The following is a 15,591-nucleotide window of genomic DNA, read 5'->3' on the forward strand; positions in this document are numbered from 1 at the left end:
TATACAAGAAACATGCACATGTGCACGGTGAAGGAAGAGCCTACAGGATTCAGCTTTTGTGCTGAATAAATATTTCAGAGTTTTACAGTTCTTCAGCATTTCTTTTTATGTAATCAGATAACTGCAACTACAAATTCAACCTGAGGACTGACATTTTTACGTTACAGTGGCATCTTTGTTGCTGCAAACAGTAATATATATACAACAAATCAGTTCAGAGGGAAAATGCTTTCCATCATACTTGGCTTTGCCTTGTGATCAGAATGAGAAACTATGTGCATCAAGGTTTTTTTACAAGTAGTATTAGCCTTCTTTACATATTGGCAGGGGTGGGAGGGGATCTGCTACAATCCATTACACATTTTGTCTTGGCTGTAATAAGAGAAGGCGTTCATTGGGCGCTGGGCAATTCAAAGAGCCAAGGACGAAAGAAAGAATTCATTCCTAGTGGACAATCAGTTCAAACTTTGACACACTTTCCAAGCAGAAAATGTATTGTAAGTAAAATATTTTTACAATGTTTTCTCAGAGAAGTCCAGAAAATTTACTCATCCCTTATACCAGCCAGAACAGAGATAGATCTTTATGGTGACTGGTCCTTGCCTATGACTCCACCTCTGCAAGTTATATGGCTGCATATAGAATCACACTTTTTTTGGAGACTTGACTGCATGCAGACTCTCAGTGGAATGCTGAGATTACCCATGAAGACAATGCCTTCAGGCACTTTGGTCCAAGTCTAAATACAGGCACTCTTAAGGTGTTTTTTATCCCAAACATAACCTATGGTTGGTTGCCAGCATTGAAGAAATTTGATTTCTTTTTATTCCTAAATCATGGTAAAAACAAATGGATTTTGAAGGTGTGTAATGTCAGCTGATGGGTCTATATTGGGCAGATCTGCATGACTCCGTTCTGCAAAGGAGATCTGTGGCACCAGTAAGCCCTAGTAACTGCACGCTGTTGTCGTTGTGTCCTCTCTGCCATGCCCGTCTATGCTGCAAGACTGAATCATGGACAACCATCATGAGTTATACAAGCCCACAATGCCATGCTACAATTGCTATGTGTTAATTTGTTCCCTCAGCTGATTGTTTTCTGGAAAAAAACACTGAATCCACTAGTGTAGCTGCCACACAGAGCATCCTCTTTAATTACAAAGCACAGAGGAATTGCAGGTGCTGATAAGTTCAAGGAATGTGAGCCTTTGAGAACACTCCAAATGTAGTTGCATGAGAGATTGGCTCCAGCAACCACATGGGTAGAAGTTCCTGCCCTGTGACCTCCAGCTACTCACTCCTGGTGTTACACCACAGCTCATCACCTCTGCTGTTGAGTCAGAAGTTATGTACCTCGAGCCACAGCCCAGTTTATAGTCTAGCTCTACAGAGATTGATTTCACAGACCCACCTCAAGAGGTGATGAATTTCAGCACGAAGGCAGAAGCAGTCAGCCAGGCCTGGAGCATGGCAGGCACTGTTTCAAAGAGCTTCACTACCAAAGTCAGTGTATTGGGGAGACTTCTCCTGCAGGTTCGTGATTCAGTTATACCAGACTTAACAGCTGAAAGAAGTCCCACTCCACTCCCTCTCCTACCTATCAGTCATGCTTTCTGCAAGCTCTTAGCTAGGGGTGTACATCAAACCACAAATAATCCAGAGCAGAAAGCTAAACCGATCTATAACTCAATGTTTTCTGCTGTCTGGGCCCTCTGATCTGACTGCCTGTGGCTCCAAAGAGCACCAAGACAGCACAAGGGATGTGTTAGAAACACAGAAAGAGAAGCAGGTGGGGAAGGGCTTTCAAAGGCAACTTGGCATTATGTTGGCTTAGTCAGGTTTGGCCATTATTTAATCCTATCTCCTCAATGAGGTGCCATCCAGACTACGCTCAAATTACACAAGTCACCTTACAACACCCCTGCAAAAGCTGGGATACCTCAGCACAGGAAATATTCATGTGGTCACTCCCTTCTGCTTGTCATATTCAAGGGGTTTCTTATTGAGCAATGCAACCAGCTTCCTCTTTTGGTACCTCTGAATAAGTTTTCTTTTGGGATTTTGGGACTGCACTGTTATTTCAGAATTATTTTGTGAAGGAAGATGAATTTAGATTCACATTATTTTCAAGAAATTATTTCAGTTTCAGTATATCCTACCTACTACAGTTGCAGAGCCTTCAATGAGCACAGCACAGAGAGTGAATGATGGCAGCAGTGATAATGAGTGCATATGGGAATACCAGGAAAACTTTAATCATCATCATTAACGTTTTATTTTCTGCAGTGCAATTCCTACTCCGATGTACCACAATTTGCGGTAGCAGACAGCAATGCCCAGCATTGATAAATATAAAGAGTAGGAAAGCCATGAGGAAGAAAGTAATCGCTAAGCTGGAACTGCCATGGTTGTTTACTGTTTTGATTTTTAAAATTATTTTATTTTGCTGTATGAGAGTCTTTCAAGTCAGGTATGATTCTGAAGGAGAAGAAAGATAGACTCAAGCATGTAGACAGATGATATCTAGTTTCCCTGGTTCCTGGCTTTGATGCTCATTTATAGGCTTGTGTCCTCACAAACCATGTTGCAACTTCTGGTTTTAGTACTGTTTTTCCCAATTTACTATCTTATTCAAATGAACGTTAAAGGAAAGTAATAAAAACCACCAGGCTGCAATACCAACGAATTTTGGTAAATGCGGTGGAGTGTTGTCTTATTGCAGCTTGACATTCAGTAAGAAACACAAACTTTAAGAAGGGACCGTTTGGAAAAGGATCATGAAGCTAAATTTGTGAAAACACTATAGGAGGGAACTTCTAAAATATATGAAGTCATGATGTCAATGGTACACAATCTAAGCGATGACTTCCTAGCTGAAGATGTATTTTATATAGGAAAGTTAAAGTTATAGTGAAAGCTAACAATATTAACTTCTTTATAAAGTGGTTCATTAAAAGAGGTTTCTTTCTTGGACAAATTGCCTTAGAAATGTTGGCCTTAGGGGTCCTGTTGTCCTTGCTAAAATAGCATAGTGCCAATAGAACTACTTTATACCGTTTAAAATCAATTTTGCAATCAAGAATTCTGTTTATAAGCTATTTGAACTCAATTTCACTGAAAAGTTAACCTGAGTTGTAAGTTATTCCAGGTATAACTGGAATCTTTTCTACACAAAAAATATGAAACCCAAGCCTGCAGTTGCTTTTGATTTGAGGCAGCCAGTTTAACAGGAGGATAAGGGCTGATACTATAGTGTGTCGTGTCAGCCACTCTGTACTATGAGGACATTTTTCCATCACTTGAATGATATTATTCTTCCAATGCCTTTCCATTCCTCCTTCCTTATTGCCAGAGGCCTCCTGCTCATGCCTGCAACAGAATGAAGAGCACCACCAGCTTGTGGTACTGGTAAGAACCTTTAAGGCTGGCAGCAATCCTGGGGCATGGTTTTATGGTGTGAAGTGTTCTTAAGAGTAGAACCGACTTTCAGTGTTCCCATTTCAGCATCATTCCTCAGTCCTGCCCTCCTCTGCCCCTGCATTGCTCATTTCTGCTGATGCAGTATTTTTGAGAGTCCTGAAAAGATACATTTCCAAAGAACAGCTTAGTGGCTCCTAGTGTGGCACAACACACCTCTCCAGCACAACAATGAGGGCTGCAACACGGGCATGGCAGTTGGCATGCACAGTCATAAAACTTAAGACGACATTTTTACAAAGCGGGTGGCATTGTGAAGCTGTGACAACTGCAGGAGACACAAGTGAAGGTATAATGACATGCTGCAGGGGCAGAGGCTCCAAATGTCCCTTCATAAACTAGCAAGAGACTTGAGGCAGCTACTGCAAGAGCACACAGAACGCTTCTAAATCCCCCCAAAATGCAGTCAGCAATCAGGGAGTTATTGGGGAGGGTTAATTGTAATTTTCCTGGCAAAAATCCTCACTTGAATCCCCATGACTCACTCCTTTGAAATACAGTCACATCTCTCAGTAAAAAGGATGTAACACAGGAATCAAAATGTCCAGTGGCAATCATAGTTGTCTTGTAGCAGGCAGTGTAGGGAAGAGGAAACACAGAGTGAGGCAGGAAAGTTATTACTATTTGGCTCTAAAGTGTAGAAAAACTTTCTTCATAATTGGCAGGAATTTTGGTTTGCTGCTCTTAGTTTAAGAGATGCTATACAGAAGAAAGAGGGGGAATTATTCCAAAGTGTTGAATGTTTTCAAAGGTAGAAGAGCCCATTTATCTAAAACAACAGTGGGAGTCCAAGAAGAACAATTCATACCATGCAAAAAAGCAGTGGGTCCCCTAAGGATTTACCTGTAAATCTTCATTCCAGATGTCTCTATTCAATTCGAGCACAGCTCTCCAACCCCAAGGACAAAGGCAAAGCTCTCACTGAGATGGCTTCTCCTTCTTACTTCCACACTGCTCAGTTTTCCTGCTTCAGGGCCAACTCAGTCTGCTCCTCTGCAGCTACAAAACTGCTGCAAATCCAAGTCTTGCTATAAAGGAAAATTAAAATTCAGGTTAACTGTGTGCTTCTGAGTCCGCTCAAAACTAAAAGAAACACTTCTTCAGATACATCAACAACAAGCAGAAAGAGAAAGAAAATACTGTCCCACTGATAAGAGAGGTGAATTTGTCACTGACAATACTGAAAAGGCAAAGGTTCCCAACACTTCCTTTACCTCTGTCTGCAGCAGCAGTGCTGGGCCCCCTGCCACGGGGATAAAAAATCCATGCTGATGCATCCACAAGGGCATCACCAGTAGAGATCAAAAAGTCACTATCCCACTCTGCTCAGTGCTTATCAGCCCACACTGGAATTCTGTGCTCAGTTTTGGTCCCTGCTGTGCAAAAAACATGTGAAGAGGCTGGAGAAGGTCCAGAGAAGAGCCACAAAGATGTTCAAATGACTGGGAAGCCTGAGAGAGGCAAAGGCTGAGAGAACTGGGTTTGTTCAGCCTTGAGAAAAGAAGGCTTAGGGGAGGCCTCCTCACCATGTTCCACTATTTGATGGGTGGCTCCAGACAAGATGGATACCCTCTTTTTACAAGGAGTCACACAAAAAAGACAGGGGGTATTGGGTAAAAGTAACTCCTGAGGAAGTTACAACTACTTACACAAGGAAAACTTTTCACAATGAGAACAATCAGCCATTGGAATAACCTCCCCAGGGAAGGGGTGGATTCTCCAATACTGTACACTCCTGAGATTTGGCTGCCAGTATGCTGGGCCATCTTGCCTAGATTGTGCTTTTACCAAGAAAGGTTGGATGAAATGTTCCTTGAGGTCAGTTCTTTCCAACCTGTATCCTATGATTCTACAGTTTATAAGCATGGCCAGTTTATGTGCGTGCTCCTGGCTGTGAACTGTGGTGGTTCAGCAGGACTTTGAAGAGAGGAAAATTGAATGATGCAGGAACATTCTCCACGTCTCTTATTGTGAGCCAAACACTTTTTTTATACAAAAGTCTTGAGAACCCTACACCAGAAGGAGGTGAAGTGGCATGTCCTGTGATACTTACTCTAAATTATGCATGTATAACAGCACCTAAGGTTATCATGAAATCTGTTATGACAAACATATGCTGAAAGGTTTGCAACATAAAGGGCTAGTTTTCATTATCCATTGAAGGTGAATTTAGCCCTAAACAAAATATACAGGAAAACACAGTTGTTAATGTGATGGGAATTATTACAGTGTAATAATAAATGGGTGTTGTTTGTTGACTTTGCTATTGGGAAATTCACTATCTACATATACAGGCTTGATTTTAAAAAGGGAAAATCAGGCTAACCTAACAGATGGTTGGAAGATATAATATGCAGATAGAAGAACAAAAACCCCCAAGCCCCTCAAAATAAGCCACTTCTTCACACTCTGACCAGCAGGTTGAGGAAGGCGATTCTGCCCCTTTACTCAACTCTTGTGAAATCCTGCCTAGAGTACAGCTCTAGGTCCCCCCAAAACAAGAAAGATGTAGATCTGTTGAAGCAAGTCCAGAGTCGGGTCATAAACATGACTGGAGGGCTGAAGTACCTCTCCTGTGAGGACAGGCTGAGAGAGCTGCCTTCCAGTACCTCAAGGGGACCTAAAAGAAGTCTGGAGAGGGACTTTTGACCAGTGTGTGCAGTGACAGGACAAAGGGGAATGGCTTTAAATTGAAAGAATGTAGGTTTAGATTGGGTACTTGGAAGAAATTCCTTACTGTGAGTGTAGTGAGGCACTGGCACAGGTTGCCCAGAGAAGTTGTGGATGTCCCATCCCTGAAAGCATTCAAGGCCAGATTGCATGGGACTCTGAGCAACCAGGTCTAGTGGAAGGTGCTCCTGCCCACAGTAGTGGGGTTGGCACTACATGATCTTTAACGTCCATTCCAACACAAACCATTACATTATTCTATGAAATGTGTTTGGATACTTAGAAGTTACTGGAGAGAAAAAAAAAAGAAAAAAGAAAAAAAGGACCATAAGCTGATCAAAAGGACTACTTGAGGTAAAACAGAAGGGAGCATGTGCAGTGGAATCAGTCATGAACTATTATTTTTAAAGAGAAGAAGAAAAGGTGTTTCAAGAAGCTAGATCTATCTGTCTTGCTCTAAAGGGCTAACAAGTCTTAAGAAAAATTGGTATGAAGATTGTTGGCTTTTAAATCTTTTACTAATCCCTCTCACAGGGAAAAAGGGCCAAGATTAAATATCATACTGAGTACCTACCACAAGTGAACATCATAGTAGTCTGCAGGATTAGATTAAGAAAGAAAATCGAGGAATTTAGAATGAGATAATACAACAACAACATAAAAAAGTGAGCTGTGGTCAGGGATCAAAAGAAGGAAATGTGACCACATCTGTAACGACTGTAGCTGCCCCGAGAGGTTTCTTACCTGTAAGCTGATCATGCTTCTGTGAGGACCAAATTCAGGGCCTAAGTTGCACTAACAGCACAGTTCAGACTCAAAACAAGAAGGAGTTATCAGATCTCAGGTGGTTTCTGGTCTTCATTTTTCTTTTTAAGTAACCGTCATCTTTTTCTAATGGCTTAATGTCAGAAGCATGCTTGAAGGAGGTATTTCAATGTGGAAAGTTGTCAGCCCTGCCCAGGTTCCATTGATTCAGTGGAATTGGCTGTAGTCCTTGTGGGACAAGTGCTCCCTTAATTTTAGACAAGTCTACTTCAAATATAATTAGACAGGAGGCTTTTATTCTCTTTTTTGCCCTACGTGCTGAGTGAGACACATTACTTGTAATCATTATATACTAGTTTATTGATCGTGGCTTTTCAGTATTCACCGTAGATAGGCTTGTTTTAACAGAACTCTCAAGAGACATGTCTGGTTAACAAACAATTACCAATTGAAGGTATAGAAACAAGCACAGGGATTTTGTCAGGACATCCAGAAATGTGCAGGGTATTTTGACAAAAGGTGAAAGGGCTTTTCTCTTAAATCTGGTATTTTTTAAGGGATGTTCCTAAAGTCCATTTAATGACATTTTAGGAGTCATTCAATATATTCTTTTCATCTCAGCTTCCTATATTTCAATATTTGAAAAGATTGAACAAATGGAAATTATTCTCAGGAACTGCCTATATGGAAAACCTATGAGAGCATGAGAGCCCACACAATGGCTCATTACTTATAATATAGGTTACCATTAAAATGTATTCCAGTTATTAGGAAAGCTGGAAGTGAGTCAATGATTTGAATAAACAAACACTTGGTTGCCCCACAGTTTAGTGCATCCCTGAGACGTCTGTAGGCTCCTTTCCCACGCCTCCTGTCTCCTAAACTAGCAGAGGCTGTTGTGCAAGGCAACCTGGCAGGTCCTAATGAACAGGTAGCTCAATGCACTCCTCAGAAGGAATTCCTGCACACTGTCCACTTCTGTACATTCGCTGCAGGGACAGGGCATCAACTGCATCCTGTGTGTATTAGAGGAGGAAGAAGAGGTTTTGCAGCTTGGGAAAAGAGAAGGATCAGCTTACTAGGCCAAGGGAATGTTACTGTGGTCCCTCCAAAGGGGCCCTGTGTTCTGGTTGCTTGGACAAGCTGAAATACAGCACATCGGTGTGTCAGATACTAGAAGGAGGTGAGAAGACAGAAGAAGGTGCCAGCTTTTTGCCTTCCCCAAAAAGATTGGAGAGGGGTTTTTGTGTCTAAAAGATAAAAGAAACAGAAAAAAAAGAAAAGTGAAAACTTCAGCAAAAAGAAGTAACTCAGCCTTCCAACTGACAGAGTAGTTTCCAGCCTTGTTAGGAAGCAGTAGCCCTACATGCAAATTATTAGGTAATTGAATGAGGATAAACAGAAACAATACATGAAAGAAACAAATCCCAAACATCCATTGGGACAAAGTATGCATATTTCAATTCCTTAAGAGTCAAAGTCTGTATGTTCTAGAACAACTAATGTTTCCTGTTTCCATTAAGGTCTCAGACTGGGCATCTCAAACCATGTAAAGTTGTTGGCCAACAGGTTTATATTTACCCTGGGAGTCAAGGTGAGATTCATGACACTGTTGCTTATTAAAGCTCTTGTTTTAATGTGCTTGGCTTTTGCAAGTAATGACACAGTAAATACATTTGTGTCACTTAGCAACCTCAGTTGTTTTTAAAGGAACGTCTTTTGTTCTTGGAAATATATTATAAATGCAGATTACAAAACAATTATTGGGGAATCTAAACTTGTCTTATTTGGATGGTGTTCTGGCCTCTCCCCATTCTGCATTTGAAGTGTGCACAGGAAATTAATTTACTTTGCACAAACATCCTTCATTGACACTAGTGTTATGAAGAGAAGCTCTGCATATTTAACAAATATGACAGAAGTTTCTGTTGAAAATAAAGGATGTGAGAAACGCCTGGAGAAAGGACTGGAAAGGAACTCCTAGTCACTGGGTTCACCCAGTTCAAAGCTGTCTTACTGTTTTGTAAACAACACTGTAAATACTTTAACACTGTGATGCAACACTACATAGTCTCTATCATGAATTTATCAACCTGATTCATTTCTACACATGCCAAAGTCTGAGATCACAGATCATGCAGCTCCAACAAAAGGATTTGAAATGTAAACACCTGCATAAATGAAGTAATATTTATAATTTTCACATTGACGTGGTTACAGGGTCTCCATAACAGATTAGAACATGTGCATGATCCTGAACACAGACATGTAATCAAAGGACTGAGATTACACTGGATTGCAGACTTCAAAGGATTTAAGGGTTTTCTTTGTCTTTAATAGGTTTAAAGCTCAGAATTCACATCCAGTTGTCCATGTTGTCAGGATCAGTACAAAAGGTAAAATATATAAGTTAACCTTTATATTCTGAAATTAAGACATATCCACAGGAAACACAATAAAATTATGTCCTTTTTTTTAGATGGACACATAATTAATATAATTAGTACTTGTTTATGCAACTCTGATTTTGTCCTCTGCTAGGAATACCTGAAAGACAAGTATTACTAAAAGTATCTTAAAGACTTTTTTAAACATTTGAACAGATAAAGTGAGAGTGCAAGTGAACAATAATCATAAAAAGGGATCAGCCACTCAACTGTAGAACTGTGTTCTCAACTGTAATGTCTCATTAATAGAATTACCTAGACGACAGGTTGCCATGAGAATTTTGGCAGTCCCAGTAGAGAAGCAAACCATACACAGAAATACATCTGGAAAATAAAAAAGAAGAATAGTATCAATGGTCATTATTAAATTTTTGCTCAGAAAAATACTGTCAGAGGTCAGAAAAATTTTCTCAACAGTTTTTCAACTCCTCTTATGCTTTTACTTTAGGAAGAACCTCCCCCTATCCTCCGTGTTCTATGCTTTGGGGTTTTGAAGATTTTTTTAATTGCAATTACTGTGGTAAACTGCTAAAGTAAAAGCAGAGCTGCAGAGCTCATCTCCAGTGGTAGAAGACCAAATATGATAACCAGGCTGTGATCCTCCTAATTTAAAAGAGAATACAGTGAGTAAACTATAGCTTACTCAGGACTTGGTCAAATGACCAGATACAACTGATGAGGCCTTGGGTTCTTTGGGGCTGACCTGGCAGCCAACCCTGTCACTTACGCTCACAAACTGCATCAGGACACCTATGACAGTCTCTTATTTCAAAACACACTGTTGAAGTTATTCTCATTTCTAAGGAGGGGCACTAGCAAACAGCTACCTGTTCACGAACTGCTGTAGTATTCTACCAGGAACATCCAATAATGGCTGCGGACAGTTTAGATCTGCCCCTAGCATGGATTGGGGTTTAATCCCAGAAAGGTCTCTGGGTGCTGACAGACTGAGATCCATTCCACAGATATGATTATGACGTAAATTCATATTGAGCCCTCTTTGGTACAGTTTTCCCACATAAACAAATCTTTGAGGGAGAACCACAGATACAGGATATACTGTCTTCTCCAGCATTTTAGCTTTTCTCTCATCATCCAGTGAAAAGAGCAGATAGTAGCAAAGTAATGGCTGAGATTCCCAATTCCTCTAGGAGGTATTATAATAATCTGAAACACCCTTCTCCTGAAGGTCCACAAATCTCATTTTGCTCAGCTGGTAAATCTATTAATCCTGATCAGTAGTATTCAGAGTAAACACTTACAGTGTGTTTAGTCCTAGAACCCTCAGCAGATACTCAGTCCACTATCAACCAGTCATCATGAAAATTTTGCGTTTAAAAAGATCTGAGGACATCAGGATTCTGCTAATGACTGCGCTCTGAGCTCCCTATCTGTGGCACTGATCTGCACGATCCTGCAAGCTCTTCCCAGCACTGCCGTTGGTTAGGGATGCAACGAAGCACGATTTGCGATTATCATTCCCAGGCTCATGAAAGCCCCAGGTGTAGATGTAATCACAAGCAGCACTGAGCTTTTGCTGGTATAGCTTATTTTGCTTTTGTGGGAGAAGAAAAGGCTGGAATAAGCTGTACTGGTTTATTGCAGTCTTGCTTGTATAGAATACCAGATTACCTACTCAGAAGTGATCTGAATATAGATCTCCCTTGGAGTTGAAGTAGATCCATCCACTGCATTTATGCAGGCCTGCTTCTATTGATTTTGAATAGATACTGCATAAATAAGGAATAAAGGTGAAAGTGTTAAAAATATTGGGGGGTGGGTAGGGGTCAAGAAAATCTCACTTTTTCATCATCTGCAGAAAAATGTGATCTGATTTTTAATTGACAGTTACCACAAAGGTGCTGAAAATAAGAAGGTATCGGTACTTTAAGTATGCACATGAATAAATAATATGCAGTTAGGTAGCATGATTTACACCCAGCTCATATAAATCCAGGCAGGGGATGCAGCAATGGGCTTGGACACCTAGGCTGGAGTGACCAAGTGCAGATAGCAGTCATGTTCACAAACATGGGCATTTATGCACAGGGTCTCTTGCTCTGTACAACAAGTGGAAGTAGCTCAGGAGAACGTGAGGACAAACGGACCAAAGGACATGCCCTCTCCTTTGCCAGCCGCTTACTGATTAATCAAAGGTACAATGGTGAGAGCAGTTACGTGTATGTGCAACTTACACCTTACAAGCTGTTCCCAGCGGAGCCGACCACATGCCCCGTCACGTGAATATAAGCGTGTTCTGGCCTATGTCCCCAGAGTTCCAACACCCAGAAAACCTTATTTAAGGCTCATCATAGAGATTTCAGCGCCTACATGAATGATGCAGTGACAGGAAAAAGGGAAGGAATGGGACTGGGACACGAAGGGACAGGGCAGAGCCTTGATGCAGGTGGTGAAGTAAACCGCAGGCTGACAGAAATCCCGACAGAACACCTGCACGGAGTTACTTCACGTTTGCTAATTCTGGTGATGCAAAATAAGGTTCCTAATGCATTTCTATGTCAAGGAATTAAATCTCAAACCAGTGCGTTGCTGGTGTGGGCACAGAGCGGGCACAGCAGTCAGGGCAAAGACGGCCAGCGAGCGCGAACCGAGCGGTTAGAGCCGGGCGCTGCGGTACGAACGCGCGGCGATCCCAGCACGGAACCTTGCGGGAGACTGCGCTGGGTACCGGGGATCGCAGCGGTCGCTCCCGGAGCGGCCGGTGCGGGCCGGTCGCGCTCCGCTGGGAAGCGCCAGCTCCCGCTCCAGGCGCGCGGTGCTGCGGGAGAGCCGCCCGCGCGCACCCGCCGGGCGCTCACGGGGGCAACGGCGCGCGCCCGCACCAGCGCCCCGCGGGCCGTTAACGGCGGGGCGGGGGCGGCACCGGCCGAGCGGCCACGGGGCGGTCACCGGGCGCCGCTCGCCCTCCCCCCCGCCCCCCCTCCCCCCATCTAAGCGACCGTCCCGAGGCGACGGGGCGGTGCGGGACCCTCCGCCGCGCCGCCCGCCCCGCCCCCTCCTGCCAATCACCGATGCTCCACCCCCGCGACCCGAGGTGCGGGGTTTGAAAGCGGGCCGGTCCACGCGGCGCGTAGACGGGGGGGGAGAAGGGAACGGAACAGGGAGCGTCGCGCTCGGTGGTCGCGGGGCGGCCTCGCCCGGCCGGCGGTGCCCGCTGGCGGAAGCGGCCCCCGCGCTGTCGGCCGAGCCCTCCGCGGTCGGGGCCCCAGCCCCGGGAGCGGCCGGCGAGCGGTTGGTCCGGAGGGCCGCCCCCCTCCCCCCCCCGGCCGGCGCAGTGGGAGGCGCCCGGGCGCGCGCGTCACCCATTGTTTACAAACCAACGCCAGCGGGCCGAGCTCCAGCCGCGACCGCAGCGCCGGAGCCGCGTGTGCTCGCGCGCGCGCGGGGCGGCGGGCGGGCGGCGGCCCCGGTCCCGCTGCGGCGGCTGCGGCACGGCGGGGACCCGGCAGAGATGCCGTGCCGCCCGGGCGAGCGCTTCCTGCTGCTGGAGCGCCCGGTCGCCGTGGGACAGGCGGGCTCCAAGGAGGTGGACGCGCTGGTGGCCAAGCTGGGCGAGGTGCTGCAGCTAAGCGCCCAGCGGGCGCCGCCGCCGCCCCGCGCCCCCAAGCACCTGGGGCCGGGCAGCGCCCGCGACCGCGCCGCCCCCTACTCGCCGCGGTGCTGCAGCGGCGGGGGGGCCGGGGCCGGGCTGCTGGCGCCGCGGGGACCGGCCCCGCCGCAAGCTCACTCGCAACACGTTGAGGCTCCGCGGCCGGACCGGAGCGGCCAGCAGCGGGTGACCAAGCAGCTGTGCGGACGGGGCTGGCTGCGGAGCGCCGCCCGCCGGAGGAAGCAGCCTCCGCCGGGACCGGGCGACGGGCCGGCGGAGGAGGAGGACCCGCACCGGCTCCTGCAGCAGCTCATCCTTTCCGGCACCCCCACCAAAGAAGCCGTGCGGCGGCTGCAGCTGGCGGCAGCGGCGGCGGCGGCAGCGGCATCCGCGGCCTCCAGCGGCAGCGCCTCGGCGGGGAGCGGCGGCGCGGACGGCGAGGCGGCGGTGGCGGTGGAGCCCCTGCAGTAGTCGGCGGGGACGAGCGGCGGGGGCGGTGACGGGGGGGAAGGAGCGCGGCCGCTGGCGGCGGCGGCGGAGCCCCCGCCGGGCGGGCTGCGGGAGCGCGGTGCGGGCTCCGCCAGGATGTAAGTGTGTCCCGGCGGCTGGGCCCCCCGGGCCGGGGCCGGTTGGGGCGGGGAGGGTGCCCGAACCCCTCCGCCCCAAGGTCACCCGCGGCGCGGACCCCGCGGAGCCCCGGCCGGCGAGGCCGCGCACGCCGCCCGCCCCGAGCCGTTGTTGTGCCCTCCTTCTCCTCTGCCTTCCCCGGGAGCTCCTCCTTCTCCTCCCCCCGCCGGGGCAGCCCGGCCGAGGCCGCGGACCCCCCCGCCGCCGGTCCCCCGCTGCCGCGGAGCTCCTCCGTCTCCCAGGAGCCATTTGCAATAATCCTCGCTGACCCCGGCGGGAGGTGTTTCCTTTCCCCTCCCGGGCTGGTTTGGTTTTTTGTTGGGGGTTTATTTGTTGTTATTTTAACGTTTATTGTTATTATTTCTCGTTGTGACTGTATGAAGCAGTTTTTAAAAATGTGAATATCAAAGCTGGAAGGCAGCTGGACTTAAAACAAATGAGTGAATGGAGCCTGAGATGCATTGTTCACATAAGGTAGCCGACACAAGTTTTTTCTACCAAAAAAAAAAAACCCTGAATCCACCCTTTCCCGACAAACTCAATGGCTCAAGTACAAGATGCAGCTGTTGATTTTAAATATATGCACTTCGTACCGGAGCGTTTGAAATGTGTTCCTGATTTACAGGACTTACCGTCTTAATTAACCTGTCTGTATTGAATAAACGTGGTCTTGTTTTTATTTTTGGGTCTGTGTCTCATTGTTAAGGGGAAATGAATTCTGATTCATGAGAACAAAACTGTGTAGGCACGTTCCCCCTTGATCTTCTTTCAGTTGTAAGATCTCCATTTTGCAAGCAAAAAAAAAAAAAAAAATCCCCACAACAATCCGCATAGTCTGATGCAGTGGGACACCGGTTATTAATGCACGGAGATGCAACTGAGCCCCTTTGTTTGCCAGCAGCGTTCATTTGTAAGCCGTGAGACGCCCCTTCGAGCAGCCGAGAATGTGGCTGTTGGAATTTTTAAGTTAAATCATACTGAAACAAAAACTAGGTATTTTGTGCTGGGGAAGGAACATGGCTTGTGTTGGTCACTTGTTTGGGTTGTTTTGATTTTTTTTTTTTTTTTTTTTTTTTGGTTCTCTGAGGGTAGAAAAAAGACTCTAGGAAAGAGAAGACGTCTAGGCAGCAATCAAAATTTAAAATCTATAAACCAGAATTTGATAATTCAATGCTGGTCATTAAGTTCCAATACCTATTTTGAATAGCTTCCTTTGTAAAAATCCTATGTTGGGTTTTTAGGAGCCATTGAGCTTCAAGATCAGAACTGAACACATCAGACAGACTGGAGCTTAACAATCTCCCAACCCCCACTCAATTTGAGGTAAAAGCTTCTCCTTTGAAGAAGGTAGCAATCCCACATGAAAGAAAATGGAAGATATTTGCCTTTGTCCAAGAGAGCAATTTGAGCAACTACGTTTACTTGTGTGATTAGTTCTTTCATGAATACATTAAATCCACAAAATATTTTAGATTTCTCTCTCTGCCACAGCTGCTACTAGAACCTGATGCTGAAGGTTTTTGTGATGTCTCACTGGATTCCTCCTGTATTAGGACCAGTATGTGATGTTATTAGCTTTATCTTGACTAATTTATAAGTTGAATGTAGTTTTTCCATATCAAAGCGTGTAAAATGCAAGAAAAAAAGAAGTTCTGTGCATTTTTTAATCTTCTTAATTACTAACATCTGAAGTCCTTTCTCATAACCTGGGCTGCTTTTGTGGCATTTTGCACTTGGAAAAGATTTGGATCTGCCATTAATTCTTACTGTCTAATACAATGATACATACTGTGTCAGTTATCCTTCAAATGAATTTTCATTTGCAATTTTCTTGTTTCTTTCTTTCTCCAGGAAAAAGTTCAATAGCAGGTACAAAGAATATAACCACTAGCCACAACTGAAGGACTAGTTATTCTTGTATTTGTCCTTTAGATGCTCAGGGAGGTAGGTATTTGCTGTGCAGATGTTGAATTTGAACCCAGGGATGAGTCGTTTA

General features: G+C 45.4%; 1 protein-coding gene and 1 long non-coding RNA gene across 2 annotated transcripts; one reads left to right on the forward strand and one right to left on the reverse strand.

The window, feature by feature from the left end:
• Positions 1–7,693: 7,693 nt before the first annotated feature.
• On the reverse strand, positions 7,694–11,057 carry LOC106628301 (uncharacterized). Its single transcript, XR_001331627.2, has 3 exons — positions 10,991–11,057; positions 9,614–9,682; positions 7,694–8,161 (listed from the first exon to the last, which is right to left on the reverse strand). It is a non-coding gene; the product is annotated as an uncharacterized LOC106628301 (long non-coding RNA).
• A 1,773-nt stretch (positions 11,058–12,830) lies between these two features.
• LOC102112277 (GSK-3-binding protein-like) lies at positions 12,831–13,439 on the forward strand. Its single transcript, XM_088063974.1, has one exon. The coding sequence runs from the start codon at positions 12,831–12,833 to the stop codon at positions 13,437–13,439; it is 609 nt and encodes a 202-aa protein (XP_087920100.1).
• The last annotated feature ends 2,152 nt before the right edge of the window (positions 13,440–15,591 follow it).

Source organism: Pseudopodoces humilis, chromosome 1, assembly GCF_049639895.1.
Source record: "Pseudopodoces humilis isolate 2021_Gansu_Grassland_sample_001 chromosome 1, ASM4963989v1, whole genome shotgun sequence".
NCBI lineage: Eukaryota > Metazoa > Chordata > Aves > Passeriformes > Paridae > Pseudopodoces > Pseudopodoces humilis.